This window comes from Pelmatolapia mariae, linkage group LG15 (genome assembly GCF_036321145.2).
Source record: "Pelmatolapia mariae isolate MD_Pm_ZW linkage group LG15, Pm_UMD_F_2, whole genome shotgun sequence".
NCBI lineage: Eukaryota > Metazoa > Chordata > Actinopteri > Cichliformes > Cichlidae > Pelmatolapia > Pelmatolapia mariae.
In genome coordinates this window covers 28,204,893-28,222,285 of record NC_086240.1, presented here as the reverse complement: position 1 = coordinate 28,222,285, position 17,393 = coordinate 28,204,893, and the positions used below count along the sequence as shown (strand labels likewise).

Below are 17,393 nucleotides of genomic sequence, written 5' to 3'. Positions count from 1 at the left end.
CGAAGTCATCGAGTCCATCAGCTGTTCTGACTTGTTTCAGTCACACTGTGGCACCGCGTCATTGATCCTTGATCAGTTATTGATCTTCCGCAAGCTCTCTGTCCTCCGAGTCTATTTTTAAATGTGTGAAGAAGAAACTGAAGCCTTTGTTTCTATGGTGATGGAGGGTAAGAATACATCCATCTGTCGCCAAGCAACAGCACGCTGACCAATCAGATCACCCGACAGGTGAGTGCCAAGAGACTGTCGGGAACCTTCATCCAGTCCTGCACTGAGGCAAAGCATTCTGGGAAACAGAGTGCATCTTGTGGACTCGCGCTGACAGTGAGGAGTGTGGTCAAATCTGTGGCATCACCTTTGATCCCGTGACAATGCGGACTGATGAAAAATCTATTTTTATTTTTAAAATCTCGAGTCAAAGCAGTTAAACTGGAGTCTGAATTTTCCCACAATGCCTCTCTGCTCACCTGGCTGCTCAGCTCTCTGTTGACTCCTGCAGGTCAGATTCTGGCAGGGCACAAAGAATGCTCTTCTGCAGACCAATCAGCAATCAATCAGTACGCAGCTAAATTATCAATAATCACCTCTGTGATAAACAGCTGATGTCACCAACAGGTTACTCTGGTTAATCAATAATCAATCTCAGTATTGGTTGATCGGTACCAGGGCTGGACTGAAAATCTGGCATACCCACCATTTTCCCACTGTGCTGATGCACGTTTGGGCTGCTGCTAACAGCTAACAGCTGAAGTGTGTCGCATGCTGCGGTGCAACCCAGCAACATCCACGCCAAGCCGATTAAAACCTGTTTCAAAATCAATAATAAAAAAAAAATGAAAGGCACACACGTGTGCATATGCATGTACATCTACATGTTAAAACAACAGCAGAGCTTCGATCTGATTGGTGAAAAAAAACATTTATTTACAAAACTTTATTGTTCTATCCATGAAAAACAGATGCATTTACAAAAACATGTTGACACTGAACTTCCTGTTTGCTTTTTTACAGCGAAACACAGAAATAAGACGACGGCACGACAGTCACACACACGATCAATAATCATTAACACCTCATCATCAATGAGCGCTGGTCACGTGACACAGAAAGGAACAGCAGAGACCACCAATTTCCCTCTGGCTGATGGAAACTTTCAAAGAAAAAGGTTTACAATGGAATTGAGATCAACTCCTTCAAAATAAGAGGTTTAAAATGCAAGAGTGTAACTCCTTCAAAGTAAAGGGTTTAAAATGCAAGACTATTGCCCCCTTCACAATAAGAGGTTTAAAATGCAAGCTTGGTGCTCCTTCAAAATAAGTTTAGAATAGAACATATTGATTTCTTCAAAATAAGAGGTTTAAAATACAAGATAGGACCACTGCAAAATAAAAAGATTCAAATGCAACAGCGTACAATTCCTTCAAAAACTAAAAAATAAATATAACAGACTGGCTCCTTCAAAATAATGTTTAAAATGAACAAACATCAAATCCTTCAAAATAAAAGGTTTAAATGCAACAGAATGTAACTCCTTCAAAATAAAGGTATTTCAAATGCAATAAACTATGACTCCTTCAAAATAAAACGTTTAGAACATATAGGAGCATAACCATTTCAAAATAAAATGTAAAAGTTAATAGGGCATTCCAACAAAATATTTCAAACGCTGACAGTAACTTTTTTAAAATAAAATTCAGATCGTGCTTTTTTGTTGGCTTTTATTTTTTAGACTGTTAAAAGATTTTAGTTTTCACAGTTTTATGATAAATATAAAAAAGATTGAATATTTTTAAAACTTTATTTGAAAATGTAAATAAAAAATGTGCCCCTGTGGGCGTAGGCTGGGACCCAGCGAGAGTCCTGACCCACAGATTGGGACACGTTTATTTTCCCACCTGTCCTTTCTGTCTTTTTTTGTGCTTGCCTTTGTTCGAGTCAGACGGAAGAAACTGTGGAATGATCCTTTAAATGAAGTTAAACCATCAGCTGCTTTTTAATCCCGACTCCGTGTAGGAGCACCCTCAGTGTAATTCTCCCATCTGTGTGTGAGCGCCCGTTTAAGCTCACTTCATCCTGATTGAACAGCTTCTGGAAGCCCGCTGAGGGGCAACACCTCAATCAGAGATTTTTCTACAGGGACTAATGTTTACCTCGGTGAAATGCAACATCTCACACTGTAAGCTCGTCTTTAGCAGAAACTAAAGAAAAGCAGAACAGAGGCAGGATGAAGTTAAGAGCTTTCAGATCTGCTCAGTTTGGCAGAAGATGACTGACGTTAGGTCGTGGCTTTGACCTGAACCGTTAGCTCTGCCTCTGTGTCTTTGGTGCTGCATACTGAGGTTGGTGGGTGTGAGCAGCTTCAGGGAAGAGGTCCAATAAAAACCTGGTTTAACCCCGGCTAATCTCACTGACGGGTCAGCCTCTCGGGCTTCACTATTGAACCTGTAGAGCTCCGAACCCAGGTGGCTTCAGGTCATTTCTGCCAGTACGTTTCTGTAGCTGCTGCCTTCTTCTCCTTGTCCTGTTGACTGTTAGCTGGGTGTAAATTCACTGCACTGGCAGATATCCATTCAAACCTCTGAGGATGTCACTCCTTTTCAGGGTACTCGGGATCTTCTCAAAGCTCTGTGTAGCATTGGAAAACCTTCAGAAGCAAAATCTGAATGTTTCAAGGTCCTCCAAAGGGATCTGTTCGTCCTAACCAGGACGCTGTCTTGTGTTTCCTGCATGTTCTGATCTGCATGTTTTTGCTGTATTCCATCTGATAACGTTTGTAACTCTGTGGTGATAAACTTTCTGCCGATGCTGAGGCACAGAGCGCACAGAGGTCGCCAACTTCCTGCAGAGTCAACCACTACAGACTTCATGTGGCCTTCAGATTAGAGGCCTTTAATGGAATGGGTTTCCATGATGACCATTTGTATCTTAAGCCTTACATCACAAAGGGCAATGAAGGCGTCACATGCAGTGGAGTAAAGCACAATGCCACTAAACTCTAGAGCAGTGAAGACATGTTCGCCAGAGTGACCAATCACGTTTCTCCATCTGGCACTCTGATGGATGAGTCTAGGTTCAGTGGTTACCGGGACAAATGTAAAGCTTGGTGGGGGGGATTATGGTGTGGGTGTACTTTTCAGGACTTGGACTCCGCCCCTTAGTTCTAGTGAAGGAACTCTTATTAGTCATATGCAGAGGAGTGAATACGTTTAACAGTACAGTGTTATTTACTGAAGTCTGCACTGTAGTTTTGTTTCTTTGTGGACAACACTAAAAGGACAGAAACAAGAAGCCTCGTGCTCTCTTTCTGACGATGAACATTGACAAAAGACTAACTCAAACTTTACATGTAAGGTGTACGGCGCTTACTCGTTATTTGTCACTGAGAGGGTTTACTGCTGTACATTTTAGTCCTAAACCTGTGTGGCAAGATGGAGGGAAAGAAAACGTGGGTAAAAAAATAAAACTGGAAGGAGAACTGACAGGATTTCCACTGAGAGATCCAAAAACCAGGGGAAGATGATCCTGAATGCGACATCTGCCAGATTTAAATCCAGTTTTTGGTTTGGACCTGTTCTCATAACTTGTAGATTACACCTTGTATATACGACACTCTGACACCAAATGACAGAAATCTGAGTAGTAGAAATCTAGTAGTTAGCATGTCAGTGCATCCACAGAAAGGTTCTGACATCACAGATTGCTCTGACATCACAGTGCTCACTGTCTCCTCTTCCTCACAGTCCTCTCAGACTCGGATGGGCTTCAGTGTTGGCTGCTTTCAGGTTTAGTCTCTGCCGGCTCAATTTCAGAGAAGGAACTACAAAGCAGTGACATGAATGACAGGAAGTGACATTAGTCAAAGTACTGACGTATCATTAATCTCTGATTAATCTGCTGATTAATCAATGAATCATGTAATCAGAGTCCAGAAACTTGTTCAACATGCACAAATCAGCAAATGTTTCAAACCGGAGAAACAGTTCCCAATCAATTAATCATTAATCATCAATCAGTCAGGTTTTGCCAACATTTCTGAGCATCAAACAGTCCGACCTGCTGACCTCAGCACCTCATGATCACATCACTGGATTAAACACAGACACTCCCAAACAGGTACATACCAAACACTCAGAACACCACCACCCGCGGAAATTACTATTCCGTCCAATCACATCCCTCATAACAGATGGCATCACTCAACCGGAACGCCGTCCACACTCTCCTGGGAGATCTCAGAGTCCAGGGAATAGCAGGAGCTGCCATTGTCCTGAGTGTCCCTGTTGGGCTCCTCAGAGAGAGCTATGGGGGTGCCCACTGAGGCTCCACCCCCAGCCCCTCCCCCAGGCTCAGCAGCACTGTCGCAGAAGTGGGCGGAGGCCTGGAAGAGCTGGCTGCAGAGGCGATTGTAGCGGTGGTAGCGGGACGGCTTGCCTGTGTGGGTGTACATGTGCTCCTGCAGCTGGCTCTTGTGGGAGAAGCGTAGGCTGCAGACGGCGCAGGCAATCTTACGTTTGCGTGAGTGCAGGGAGGGAGCAGGGCTACTCCCCCCTCCTCCGCTCCCACCACCTCCTCGGCTCCGCCTCAGCTCAGCAGCCAGCTGGTTGGCTAGCGCCTGGCTCTGTCTCAGTGCTTCCTCCAAACATCCTGCATCCAGCTGCTCCTGGGTTCCTGGAGGACCCTCCTCTAGGCCGGCTTCCAGCTCGCCGCCCTGTGACAGCCCCTCCATGAGACGGGCGGGGTCGAGGGCGTGGCTGAATAGGTGCTCCCGCAGGCCCTCTGGGGAGGAGCAGCGCTCTCCACAGCGGGGACAGAGCAGCACTAGCGGCCGGTCTTTGAACAGGAGGCCCTGAATGGGACTGCTGTCCTGAATTGGAGACCCTGCACCTGGACCCTCCTCGCCGTCCTCCTCCTCCTCTAAGCGTTCCTGCTTGATACGGGTAGTTGAGATGTCAGAATCGTCTCCGGATGCCACAGAGCAACGTAGCGCTGAGGCCTGATGGTCCGATGATACCCCCTCCAGTCCGACAGCAAGGGACAGCTGGGAGTGAGACCGGGCCCCTCGGTCAGAGGACCGCCCATCCTCGGCCCCGCGAGACACCGTGGTGGTCTTGGGGACTCCGGGTCCCTCCTTGCTGGCCAGCTGCGAAGAGATCTGAATGCCATAGAGGTTGGACATGCGGACCACGTTGTTGGCAGTCTCAGCAGCACCCTCGCCACTTTTGCGGCACAGCTGGTAGGCGTGAAGGAACTTAATGCCCTCCTGCAGCCGGCTCTGGTCCACCGGCTGTTTGGGACACATACCGGTGTACATGATGTGCAACAGGTAGCTGAAGACGTCCGGCTGGATGTCCGTGGGCTGGATCTTTATACACTCGCTGGGGACACAGAGAGACATGAGGTCAGCACCTCGGAAAAAAACAGCATGTGAATCCTGATGTTTTGGACCGATGTTCTCCTGAAGGTTTGGACCAAAGTTTTGTCCCTCTATTCTGGATTACAGGACCCAGATCCTGAAATTTGTTCTCCTGGAATAAAGGAACAAACACCGGTACAAGCCTTCGGGCAGGCACGCCGTCCACACTCTCCTGTGTTTAAGACATTATTCTAGTCTTAAACACATTTTAGGGCTGATCAATCATATTTGAATTTTTATTACCTTTTGATTGCTTCTTAAAAATTATGAAAACAAAATAATTGGGATAAAACATTAAATTTCAATTATTATTTTTTTGGTGTGTTACAAATCAAACACACCGCTGTTCACCTAAAAGCTAAGGCCAAATAAACTGTCCTCACGTGTCCTCACAGTGCATCTGTTTGTAGCTGACAGCTAGCCACTTTTTGACCAATCAAGCTCCAAGTTTGTAGTTAACGCTAACATTCGGTTTGGTTGTGGAGAGCAAATCCAATCCTGAGCTGTCTTTCTCATGGCTAATCTTAGCTAACACTAACACGCCTGCCGACAAGTAGTAAAATCCTGTCTTTAATGGATAAGGTTGGCCAGTTCATCCAAACTCCCGAGGCTGATCTATTTGCCGCTGCATGGTTTCAGACAAGCAAACCCTCTTTGGATTCATGCCGCACTGGTAACTCACAGCTAGGTGGCTAACAGCAGGTCGTCTGATAACGTTTTCATGACAGGATCGACGCAGAGACTGTCACCGGCTGGTTAGTGAAGTCCTTTTCATCACTGCCGTCACGATGACAGCAAGCGGCAGATCTGACTGAAGAATGTACGTTTAGCCCACCCCAGATAATCCTCCTCTCTGACCTGGAACCCAACAAGGTTGAGGAAGCCAACAAATTTATCAGGACAAAGGATTCGAGGGTCAGAGGAGTCACCACCTGCTGGGCATTTAAAAGAATTCAGGTTCTCAGAAAACATGCCCATTTTTTATACTACCTGTACTTGTGTGATGACCCAAAGCACAGGTGTATAACTAACTTCTACTCAGGTACAGAGGTCACACGCCGCTGTCTCACCCCTCACCTGGACTGGTGGATGAAGATCATCTTAAAGTAGTTGGAGAAGGCAGCCAGCACAGCGCGGTGAGCTTTGAAGTAGACGTTTCCGATGGCGACCGTGCAGTCACACAGGAAACCGAATTCCCTCTGCACGTTGAGCTGCTGCAGCAGGAAGAGGCTGTGCGACGACACCTCCATGACCCCGTCTGAAACACAAACCCGAGCCCATGAAGTTCACACTCTGACCTCCATCATCACTGCTCACACACATACATTTAACATACAAACTTATTAATGTGCGACAGGATGGAGGATGTCTTGAAGAAGTTCAGAGAAGGTCAGAGGAACTTCACTGTGACACCGAGGCAGAGGATCCGCTGTGGTGATAGAAGACGAGATATATATATATCTGTGGTCGGTCAAGTCCATTGCTGCTGCTGTGTTACTGATACTCCTGTTGCTTTAGCTCAGTAAGTACTTAATGTGTAAGTGCTGAATAACGCCACAAGGTAGAGCCTTCCTGATTCTCGTGCACTGTTATTGGTCGATGTTGTAGAATAGAGCAGGGGTGCAGGTTCATTCACTAAAAGAGCTGATGAAGCTCCTCTGTTTGAGGAGGAGCCTCTTCTACCACTCACTGCTGGAGCGTCTGGGGGACATCAGAGGAACTGCAGCTCCTACAGGGGCGCACGCGTGCCACTGTCTGGGTTCCTTGCACTTTGAAAAAAATCAACTTTAAGTAACTGTGTTGTCTTTAGTTGTGCTGACGTGGGAGTTTCCAGTTTCATTGTACTATTGTACAAGGTATGAGTGTGCAATGACAATAAAGTTATTTTATCTTCAGCATCTCTCGCATACACACACACACTCAGAAACACAAAAACACACACACAAGCACACAGACACACAAACACAGAGCAGTGTAGCACATTCAGACCTGAAACTCTGTTAAGGTGTCGTTTAACCCTGTGACGTCACATTAAGTCCGTCAGGCTCACTTGGACACGCCACCTCTGACCTCAGTGAAGGTCACACCTGACACACACACGCACGCATGCACGGGGAGGGGCGGGGTGTTCACATCGAACTGACCCGACCACACCGGAAACCGGACACCCGCGCGACCCAGTCACACACCAGCTCTGCGCGTGCACGTGCCGTCGCGCCCGCCGCCGCGCAGCATCCTCCATCCTTCGTCTCATTCATCACACGCACGTCCTCACCACCTCCGCACACACGCGCACACGGGCGCGTGTTCACGCTCCCAACGCCCGGCAATCCCGTGTTCGCGCGGGTCCTGCACGCGCGCCGTTAATGAGCGCCTTACCGCAGAAACGAGCAGATCGTCTTCAGAATCGGCCGATTTGTTGCTGCAGAGGATCTCGCGACGAGCCGCGTCACCTCTCGCGAGAACATGGGTCAAATGGGGCGGTCACGTGAGTCGTCAGAAACGTTTGATGGCTGATCAGTAATTTAATAAACGCAGAGCAGGAAATTTGGCGTCATCGTGCCATCGATAATTTTCTGAGTTCATCAGGAAAAAAAGTGAAACTGATCAGAGGCTGTCAGCCAGCAGCATAAGACCCCGACACCGTGCAGGGTAGCACGATCACGTGACACAACACACACCGACACCGTGCAGCAGACAGACTCACAAACACGCCTCAGCTCTGCAGCTCAGGGACTGAACCCCATCATAATCTGTGTAATCTGAGACTCAGAGTACTCTCAGAGTAATCTGAGTAATCTGAGCATCAGACACATACGTGTACACCTGCTTGTTTCACAGCTGGGCCACTGTACCTCGGTTGGTGACTGAAGTGACTCATAACCTGTGTAAATATGTTTTCTTAGGCTGGTGTCCACTGAGCTGATCAGCAGTATTGATTATTACTGACCACAGCGGGTATGCTGTGAGGTGTGGTCCACATTCTTGGCAGTGAGTGGGACACGTTCCCGGTGGGTGCTGGGCTCCGCCTAGGCCGCCCTTTGTCACCGGTGATGGGCAGATTATCTGGGCGTTGCCAGCATCTTGTCTCTGCATTTTGCAGATGATGTGGTTCTGTTGGCTTCATCAGGTGCTGCCTCCAGATCGCAGGCTACTTTGAAACAGACGGACTGGTGCTGCAGCTGCAGTGATGAGATCGTTCAGGTATGGGCCACCTCGTATATGATTGATGGGTGAGACGTTGCTGCGTCTTCAGGCGGAGTCTCCTGCTCAGCTCAGAGTGAAACCTCCTTGCTGCTCTCTGACTGAATGTGGGTGGCGGGAGGCCTCAAGTAATCCTACAAGCGAGAGAGAAAACAAATAAGTTATTCCGGTTATTATTTTCAAAATAAAAGCAGCCTTGGTTTCCTGTGGTCGTTTTCAATGAAGACATAATTCTGACACAATTTATTTAACTGTGAAAGGCCCCGTCCAAGCCAGAAACGTATATTTATTATTTAATGCCCACCTGTGAACTACTGCTTGATGCAGTTAAACATGTCCCACTGGGTTAAAGTTCTTATATGTGGATGGTGGGTTGAGCAGATACAGTTTTTCATTTTACTTTTTTTTTTAATTTTTACTGTGCGACACATGTTGCGCTCCCGTGGTGTCAGCTGAGTTGCGCGAAGCATCAAAGCAGAAACGTATTTTTGAAACGTTAAAACTTTATTTAACTTTATTTTGAAGGGCCTCAATCTGACCGGAAGTTCCTTATTTGGACTTCCTCGCTATGTGCGGCTTGACGGCGCGGCGGGCTGTGCGGAAGTGCTTTCATCCTGCGGGAGGAGAAGAAGAAGAAGAGGCTGCTCCTTCGTCTCCACAGTAAACCGTCCGCGGAGGACCTTTCGGAGCCTGGGAACCCCACAGCAGCAGCCCCTTCGCCGGCCTCCGGGACCCACGGTGAGTGGACGGGCCCGTGTCCGGGCTCGGGGCCGTCTGGGCGGCAGGCGGTGAAGGAAATGCTCGCGGCCTGCTCTCGGTGCTGAATGCGGGTGGCAGTGCGGGGGCGGCGGGGCTGTTTGCGGGAGAGAGAGCGCTCAGTAAACGCCCGGTTTTATTCGCATCACATCCGGTGGCTACTTTCAAAATATAAGTCGTAACTAATAGTTTTGAGCATTGAAGCAGCCGGAGGAGCTACGGGTTCACTGACGGTCCCTCGGGGAGTGTCTGACTGTCACTGAGACGCGCTGTGATGCACGCGATGCCCTGACGGTGGTCTTGCTCACCCCTTGTCACGCTTCGTGTTTTCATTTTGGAGGAGCGATCACAGGAACTTCCGGTGTGGACCACGCTAACAGGGGTTAGCTTGGAGCAGCTAATCTCCGCCGAGCTGTAATCTCCATTTTAGCTCGGTGGTGTGGCCGGCCTCTCCCTCCGGTCTCTCCACGGGCTCGCTCCCACCTCGGCGGCTCCTTCGCGGCCTGTATGCTGTAACTGACAGCCCGCACCGCGTGCCTGCGGGCCCGGCGGGGACTTCCAGTAAGCATGATGAGGGCTCTTATTTGAGTGGTTTTTACAGTGGAGTCTGGTGACAGAGGCCAGATTTATTTTATCCACTCTTCACAGTGATCACATTATTATTTTTATTGATTACTGATCAGTAGAGTAGGTTTCTGAACTGTGACCTTTAACCTCACAAAGTTCAAACACACCTGACAGCAGACACATCAGATATGAACCTAGACTGTCACGTGTCGGCTGGTAAAATGAGCCCTGAGACCTTCCTGTGAGCAGCAACCAGCTGATCAGAGTGTAAACGACTTGTCCATGACTTGTTCTGGTAATAACACGATTAAGGCACTCATCTTACTGAAAACTGATGAAAAACTGCATATCACAAATGACCTGAAAGGGGGGAAAAAACAATGTGTCAGCATTTAAAATCATAAACTCTGAGCTGGGCTGTGATTAGAAACTGAGGATTTAATCAGCCTGAACGTTTTAAGGCATTCTTAAAATCATATCTGCTTATTTCTGGAAAAGTGTGATGATGATGACGTTTATGATGGGATATAAAAAGGTCGTTCTGCAATTTAATGTAACTGCAGCGGCTGCACGGCGCCGTCACATCAAACTGAGACTGGGGCTGGGGGCAAAGTCCTGCTTTCCCACTGTGTGACCTCATCACAAGCTCACTTCACTGCTGGCTCTTACTGTCACATGGCGTGTAGCTAGCGGTGTCTGGGGAATCATGTGGAGGTGCGTTCTATGTCTCCAACTTTAGCAGGATCAGGTGTTGTTGGAGGAGCTCAGCTTTGGCTTTAAATCAGCGGGACCGTCCCGAACTCACGTGAACTGATCTGATGTCACGTCATGTGATCGAAGAGCCAAACCATTTCAGAATAAAACGCCATCCCGAGCCTCGTCTGAGAGGCGGAACTCAGTTTGGAAATCAGTCACCTGACCGTCTGCAATGGAGTCATGCTCTTCGGTCATCAATTCATATTCTACTGGAACATTTTGGCTCGTTGATCTCACATGATGACCTCACTTCCTGTAGTCATGTGTCAGTTTGCATGGCCACCACCGACATCCAGAGGACCGCTGAGTGTTCTCGCCTTGCTGTCGCAGTGAGGCATGATTCATGCATCTATTAGGCGCGGAGATGCAGGGCACTAGTTGGCGCTGGAAATTTTGTCTGCCAGTCAATTTGCTTGAATCAGGAATTGTGTGAGGCAGAAGAAGTTGGAAACAGCTGCACTGATCACGGTCATCATGGGCTGTGTCGATGTGTAGTTGCATTTGTCAAGATTCGTCACGTTATGGTGTAGATTTAACGCAGAAATACGTGACCGGTGGTGGTCAGCTGGCACTAAATGTTTAAAAATCTGGAAGAGGCGAGTCTTCTGATTGCACCTGAGGCAGGTGAGGTCCTGCACAGCTGGTTTTATGTTGTTCTGCTGCTATGGCTTTCAGGACTCTCTCTCACTCTCACACACACACACACACACGTGCAGTGATGCTACTTCGCCACTGATCTCTTACCTGGCGCGATGCTCTGAGGCGCTCTGGGATCAGCTGACATGACACAAAGACAGAAATTCTAGCTGGTCACAAGTGTACTCTGTGTGAGCTTTACCTGTGAGCACAGCCAGGTGAACCGTCAGTGGAACCGGGGAGGGAAGGCAGCTCAGTACACGCAGACGGGATGACATCGCTGAAAATAAAAACACGTCAAAGTTTTAAGTGAATCCAATCAGATGTGAATCACTGTTCAGCTCAGGGTGACGGGAGGAAACGTCTTCCTCTGATTACACCCCATTTTGACACAAGAAGTGACTTCTTTTGATGGGTTTCAGTGTCTCCAAGCAGCAGCGGGGCAGGGGGAGGTCAGGCAGTGAAGGTACATGTCTAACAAAAAGCTCCAGTTCTGAAGAACAGGACCGGGTTCACTTCACGGTACAGAAAACAGCATGCGACCGGTTTTCTCCTGCAGCACAGGAACCTGTTTTTGGCTCCGCCCACATCTGGCACCGCTGCAGATGTTATTGGCGCAGACCCGCCGATGAGTATCGGGTAACCAGCGAGCAGAGAACGCTCTCAGAGAGCGGTTTGGCCCAGACGTGCCCTGCATCTGCAGTTTCCTGAGTCCACCTTAAAGATCCAGATTTGTCGGGTGTGTCAGGCACATCTGGCTCACAGTTTACTGTAACCTGGTCCACAGGACATCTGCTGTGAACTCTCCAGGTGTTGGTGGGGTCAGGGTGGACCTTTTATTTAGGCAGTAACTTGGGGTGTGTACAGGTATACTTGTCCTGCAGTACAAACACATCTGTCACATAACAGGGAAGGTGTGTGGGGGGGTGTCACTTCCTGTGAGAATAGCCAACGGGAGGTGAAGCATCCTCCCCCACAGCGAGTTTAGAAAGGTGAGAAGTAAACCTGCCATCCTGTGTGTGTGTGTGTGAGTGTGTGTGCGCGCGCGCACGCATGTTAAATCTGAGCAGTGTGTTCTTGAGAAGGAAATACTGATTCATCACTGCAGTGCTGTAAGTGAAGCTGGGAGCTGATCTGAGCGTGCTTGGTGTGTGAACTTGTGGCTCTGATTAAAGTCAGAGTAGCTGATGAATCATATCAGGCCCGACTGTCCCGTCTCCTCGCCGAGTGCCGGCTCACACGTTATGAAAGTTGACCGCAGGCGACCTTGCTGCCTCATAAACTCTTACTCTGTCTTCCTCTGTTGTCCACAGGGCGATGGCGAGGCCGAGCCACAGCGATCACGTCCTCCAGCAACTCAACAACCAGCGCGAGTGGGGCTTCCTGTGCGACTGCCTCATCGCCATCGGCGACATCTACTTCCGGGCTCACAAGGCGGTGCTGGCGGCCTGCAGCTCCTACTTCAGGATGATGTTCATCCGGGACCAGCAGGGGGCGGGCCGCCTGGACCTGAGCAACATGCAGATCAGTGCCGAGTGCTTCGACCTCATCCTGCAGCTCATGTACCTCGGGCGCATCGTTGTGGGCAGTTACGAGTTTGAGGAGCTGAAAGCGTCCATGGCATACCTGCAGATGTACTACATCCCCGACTCGCTGGAGGACCTCAGGGACATCAGGAGCTCCAACATCACACCGTCCTCCTCTGCCTCCTCCTCCTCATCCAGCTCCTCCACCGGGCCTGCTGGCGGGAAGATGATGTTTGGCGTGCGCATGTACGAACAGCAGCGGCCCGCCGCAACTGAAGGGGAGCGTCTGCCGAAGGCCGTCACTAGCAGCACGGGGCGTCCGGCTGTTCCTGCTGCAGTTGGCAGGCCAGCCACGACTGAAGAGGCGGCAACCGCTCCTCTGATTGTGGCGGCGCCAGTTTCAGACGGAGCAGGCGAGCAACCGTGTGACCTGAGGAAGCGGTCGGGTGGCAGGAGTTCAACTCTGAAGGACCGCCCTAGGTTCGGTCGCACATACACCTGCGACGACTGTGGCTTCGTGTTCAGCTGCGAGAAGCTTCTAATCGAGCATATCCTCACCTGTACCAACCGCAAAGCCTTCCACCCACCCCGAGGCAACACTGAGGGTGACAACGACTCAAGTAAAGCAGAGAGCTCCGCCTCAGAGAGCGTGGAGGAGCACCGGGTCGTCTGTAAAGGCGAGGATGACTGGCCTGAGGCCAAGACTGCCCGGTCAGTCCCAGGCGGACCAGACGGCGAGCCTGGGTCCACCAGGAGCATCAAGACCGAACCAGAAGAGAGCATGTTCCCTGAGATCGAGGTAGTCCGTGTTGGCGAGCATGCCGCCAGAGATTTTAGCGCACGCTTCGGTGATGCAGCACTGAGGGAGAAGACGCCATCGGACCGCGAGCCCGAGCCCGGTGTCTCCGGTTTGGAAAACAGCAGCGAGCCTTTCGAAGGCAACGATTCTGGCATCCCCGCCAAGCTCCGGAAGGTCAAAGACGAGAAGCAGGACGCTGACGGCACGCCCTGCGAGGTGTGCGGCGCTCTGTTATTGGAGGAGGACAAGTCCGCGCACTATCTGTCCAACCACATGGGGCACATATGTGCCTGCGGCAGGTGCGGCCAGGTGTTGATCAAAGGCCGGCAGCTGCAGGAGCATGCCGAGCGCTGCGGTGAATCCCACGGAGCTGAGTCGGACTCCCATGGCGAGGATGAGGCGTCCCTGCTGGAGGAGCCGCATGGGATGGAGGAGGGGCTGCTGGAGGCGGCCGACCTGGCGTGCCCGCACTGCGGCCTGCTGTTCCAGAACGAGAGCCTGGCGCTGGAGCACGCTCTATCCTGCCACGACCAGGAGCTGTTCCGGCCCACCATGCTGGAGGAAGGCGGCGAGCCCGATCACCGCCGCAAACACTTCTGCAGCATCTGCGGCAAAGGCTTCTACCAGCGCTGCCACCTGCGCGAGCACTACACTGTCCACACCAAGGAGAAGCAGTTCACCTGCCAGACCTGTGGCAAGCAGTTCCTGCGCGAGCGCCAACTCCGCCTCCACACTGACATGCATAAAGGAATGGCGCGCTACGTGTGCCCCGTGTGTGACCAGGGGACCTTCCTCAAACACGACCACGTGCGTCACATGATCTCCCACCTGTCAGCCGGGGAAACCATCTGCCAGGTGTGCTTCCAGATCTTCCCGGGTGGCGAACAGCTGGAGAAGCACATGGATGTCCACCTGTACATCTGTGGCGTGTGCGGTGAGAAGTTCCGCCTGCGCAAAGACATGCGGAGCCACTATAACTCCAAACACACCAAGAGACTATAACAGCGTCGCTGCCATGTCCACGAGTCTGTTACTAAGAAGCCATAAATGTGAGAACAAAGAATGCACTTGAACACCAAAAAGACTGAACTGCACTTTGAAGCCGTACGCAAACTAACCGGGCGTCACACTGCGAGCTGCGGGTCCAGCCGCGCCTTAGTGACTTCTCTCCGCTTGAGGCTTTGCACAACAGGAAGCTGGTGGGTTGGTAGATACCTGAGGCACACCTGAGGACAGGAAGCCTCGTGTTAGAGCTGATTCTGAATAAATAGCAAACAGCATGCCGCCTAGAAACCGACTGCTAGGTGTCCGTACATGGAGAGCGGGAGGTGGGCATTGGCACACAGGCTCCACCCACTGCCTGCCTCTCTCCATGATGACGGTGTAGTCACCGTGCGTGACAGGAAGCTTCTGTCTGCCATATTGGAGCTGAACTTGGTGGCGAGAGAGGCAGACCTTTTCTGGAGGGAGGTGTGTGTTTGTTTTATAACACCAGACAAAGCAATGCAAGCTGTTTAGAGCGCGAACAGTTGTTTTATCCTCCAATTCAATTGAACTTTATTTTACGCAAACATACGGCACACAGTCACAACAGCAGTCGCCTCGTGGCGCTCTGTGAGATTAACCCTTCACAAAATTAAAGGCCAAAACGAGCCGCACAACGAATTACACGCCAGAAAACAGATTACGAATAACTGAACCCATCGTAAAATCTGATTGGTCGCCCAGAGCTCACGTTTCCTGTTGTTCTTTTTTTTTAAATGTTTAAACACGAGCTGAAACTCAAAACTGCCCTTGCGTGATTTTCAGAGCAACGAGGCGCCATGTTGCCTTAAATTCCGACTCGCAGAGTGCACGGTTCAAATCGCGGCCTCAGACTGATGTGGTCATGTGGCCTTCTCTGAGCTTTAATCACATTTCAGGTCCAAAAGTAATCCACAGAAACCCACCAATCAGACGACCCCTATGAACTCACGCTTTAGCGACATTTCTGGCTGATTCAAAACCGTCATTAGTTACTGAAACTGGCGCCGTCACAGGCCGGTGTGAGCTGCGGTGGTTCTGCAGCGCTCTGAGCTTCTGTTTTAAGACGTTACCTGAAACTGGCTGCAGGTCAAGACGCAGCTGCTCTGTTCTCTAAACAAACCATGAAGGCGACGTGCCGTCAGCTGGTACCTGCACGGCCAATCACGCTCTCAGCTGACGGCGCTGATCGTTTTTATAGTTAAACAATATTTTTATTAAGTTATAATTGCATATATGATATCTGACAGCTGTGATGGCCAATCAGCTGCTCGTATCAAAGAGCAGGAATCTCACAGTCGCGTAGAGTTGGCACCACCCTCCACCCGTTACAGCTCAGGTCTGAACGAGTCGACCGTAGCGTTTCCGTCCAATGGGCCAAGCAGAGGACTTGCGGACCTCCACGGATCCTAGAGTTCAGGTTCAGCACGCGCACGCTCAACTGACGTCATCACAACCTAAAAACGTTATAGTAACCGATTAAAAGATTAAGTCAGTCGAAGCTCTGCCCACACCCACGGTTAGCGCTTGTGCTGCTCGCAGTGTGATCTCCAGAGGAAATACAAACTAGTATGTCTGCTGAAACGGCGCCCCCTGTGGCCTGCGTGGAGAGAACTTCCTGTTTATTGAGGGTGCACTGCCTCACGCTTGGATGTTTCCCAGAATACTAAAGCCTGTTACGGCTTCCTCCCTCTGTCACCGTCTCTCGCACTCTGTGATTGGTGCCTTTACTGTAACACTCCGTCCTTCCTGTCAAACTCACGGCGATGTGTGAGGGGCGGGCCGGCACGGAAGGTCACAACCCCCCCCTCAGACTGAACCGGCCAATGAAAAATCCAACAACTAAACACTAGAACCAGTCACCTCGACTCTTACCCTCAGAACTCCTGTGATGCCTTACGAGTCTCTCGAAGTGTTCGCTCACCAGCAGTACGGGATCGGACTGGATCCAGCTGCTCAGAACCAACCAGTCGTTACAGGCTCGAGTAAATCAGACTATCAGAACCAATCAGAATGAGCTCCATGAAATGATTCTGCGGCTGCTCGGACAATCAGTCCTGCCCCCCTCGTCTTCTCATCTTCTCGTCTGGCTCACAGTGAGACTGTTTCCTGTGGACTAAGACCTGAAACCAAACAAACTCCAGCTGAACTCAAACTAATTCAACTTTCACCTAATCAGCACTAACAGAAGTCAGGGACCTGCCCCTTTAACGCCTCACCAGTTCAGACCAGTTTAAGCCGGCTCAGGTCGGACCGGGACCGGGTGGATCTGACCAAGGTGGCGGGTCCACCTGGTGATCCCAGGTGTAAACGAATGTCGTCTTAAGTAAAGCTAGCGATGTCAGCTGTTTGTTCTTCTTCTTGGGTTGTTTTTCTGTTTGTGACCACGACTCTTAATAAACCGAGTGAACCTGAGTGTGGGTGGAGCCTCTGTTTCCATCCCACAGAGGATGAAGGCTCAGTGTTATTTACCACCACCACCTCCTCAAGCTGCAGCTTCATCTTTTCTCTGCTTCATGAAGTTTTTAATGTCAGGCCTGAGGGAGGATCAGCTCATTGATCAGCTGATGTTTGGACTGATGCTCACATTTTTCACAGAGATCACCTGTAGCTGTTTCTTCTGTGGTTTCCTGACAGGATACCACAGAAGAAGCAGCTGTTATTGATTATTGGTTTGTTAACGGTGATCGTTTCTGACTGAAGGCCAGCGGGA

At 50.1% G+C, this 17,393-nt stretch overlaps 2 protein-coding genes across 8 annotated transcripts; one reads left to right on the top strand and one right to left on the bottom strand.

Annotated features, from left to right (window-relative positions):
- Positions 1-909: 909 nt before the first annotated feature.
- LOC134643794 (zinc finger and BTB domain-containing protein 25-like) lies at positions 910-8,543 on the bottom strand. Of its 6 annotated transcripts, XR_010096400.1 has the most exons (4): positions 7,793-8,184; positions 6,491-6,671; positions 4,122-5,375; positions 910-3,817 (listed from the first exon to the last, which is right to left on the bottom strand). XR_010096400.1 is itself a non-coding variant. In XM_063496360.1 (3 exons), the coding sequence occupies exons 2-3, from the start codon at positions 6,661-6,663 to the stop codon at positions 4,193-4,195; spliced, it is 1,356 nt and encodes a 451-aa protein (XP_063352430.1). In that variant the 5' UTR covers positions 6,664-6,671; positions 8,269-8,543; the 3' UTR covers positions 910-4,192. The 6 variants fall into 6 exon arrangements, 5 of the variants coding, with proteins under 5 accessions (XP_063352430.1, XP_063352429.1, XP_063352433.1 ...); XM_063496360.1 differs by lacking the exon at positions 7,793-8,184 and adding an exon at positions 8,269-8,543 and having other exon boundaries at positions 910-5,375; XM_063496359.1 differs by having other exon boundaries at positions 910-5,375.
- A 24-nt stretch (positions 8,544-8,567) lies between these two features.
- On the top strand, positions 8,568-17,095 carry LOC134643785 (zinc finger and BTB domain-containing protein 1-like). Of its 2 annotated transcripts, XM_063496341.1 has the most exons (3): positions 8,568-8,617; positions 9,143-9,355; positions 12,646-17,095. In XM_063496341.1, the coding sequence occupies exon 3, from the start codon at positions 12,650-12,652 to the stop codon at positions 14,657-14,659; it is 2,010 nt and encodes a 669-aa protein (XP_063352411.1). In that variant the 5' UTR covers positions 8,568-8,617; positions 9,143-9,355; positions 12,646-12,649; the 3' UTR covers positions 14,660-17,095. The 2 variants fall into 2 exon arrangements, with proteins under 2 accessions (XP_063352411.1, XP_063352412.1); XM_063496342.1 differs by lacking the exon at positions 8,568-8,617 and having other exon boundaries at positions 9,135-9,355.
- Positions 17,096-17,393: the final 298 nt, after the last annotated feature.

Bases quoted from the DNA above. Each gene is read 5' to 3' on its own strand.
- LOC134643794 (XM_063496360.1), bottom strand. From the start codon at position 6,663: ATGGAGGTGTCGTCGCACAGCCTCTTCCTGCTGCAGCAGCTCAACGTG. The intron at 5,376-6,490 runs GTGAGGGGTGAG...CTGTGTCCCCAG, and splicing joins ATCTTCATCCACCAGTCCAG to CGAGTGTATAAAGATCCAGC.
- LOC134643785 (XM_063496341.1), top strand. From the start codon at position 12,650: ATGGCGAGGCCGAGCCACAGCGATCACGTCCTCCAGCAACTCAACAAC.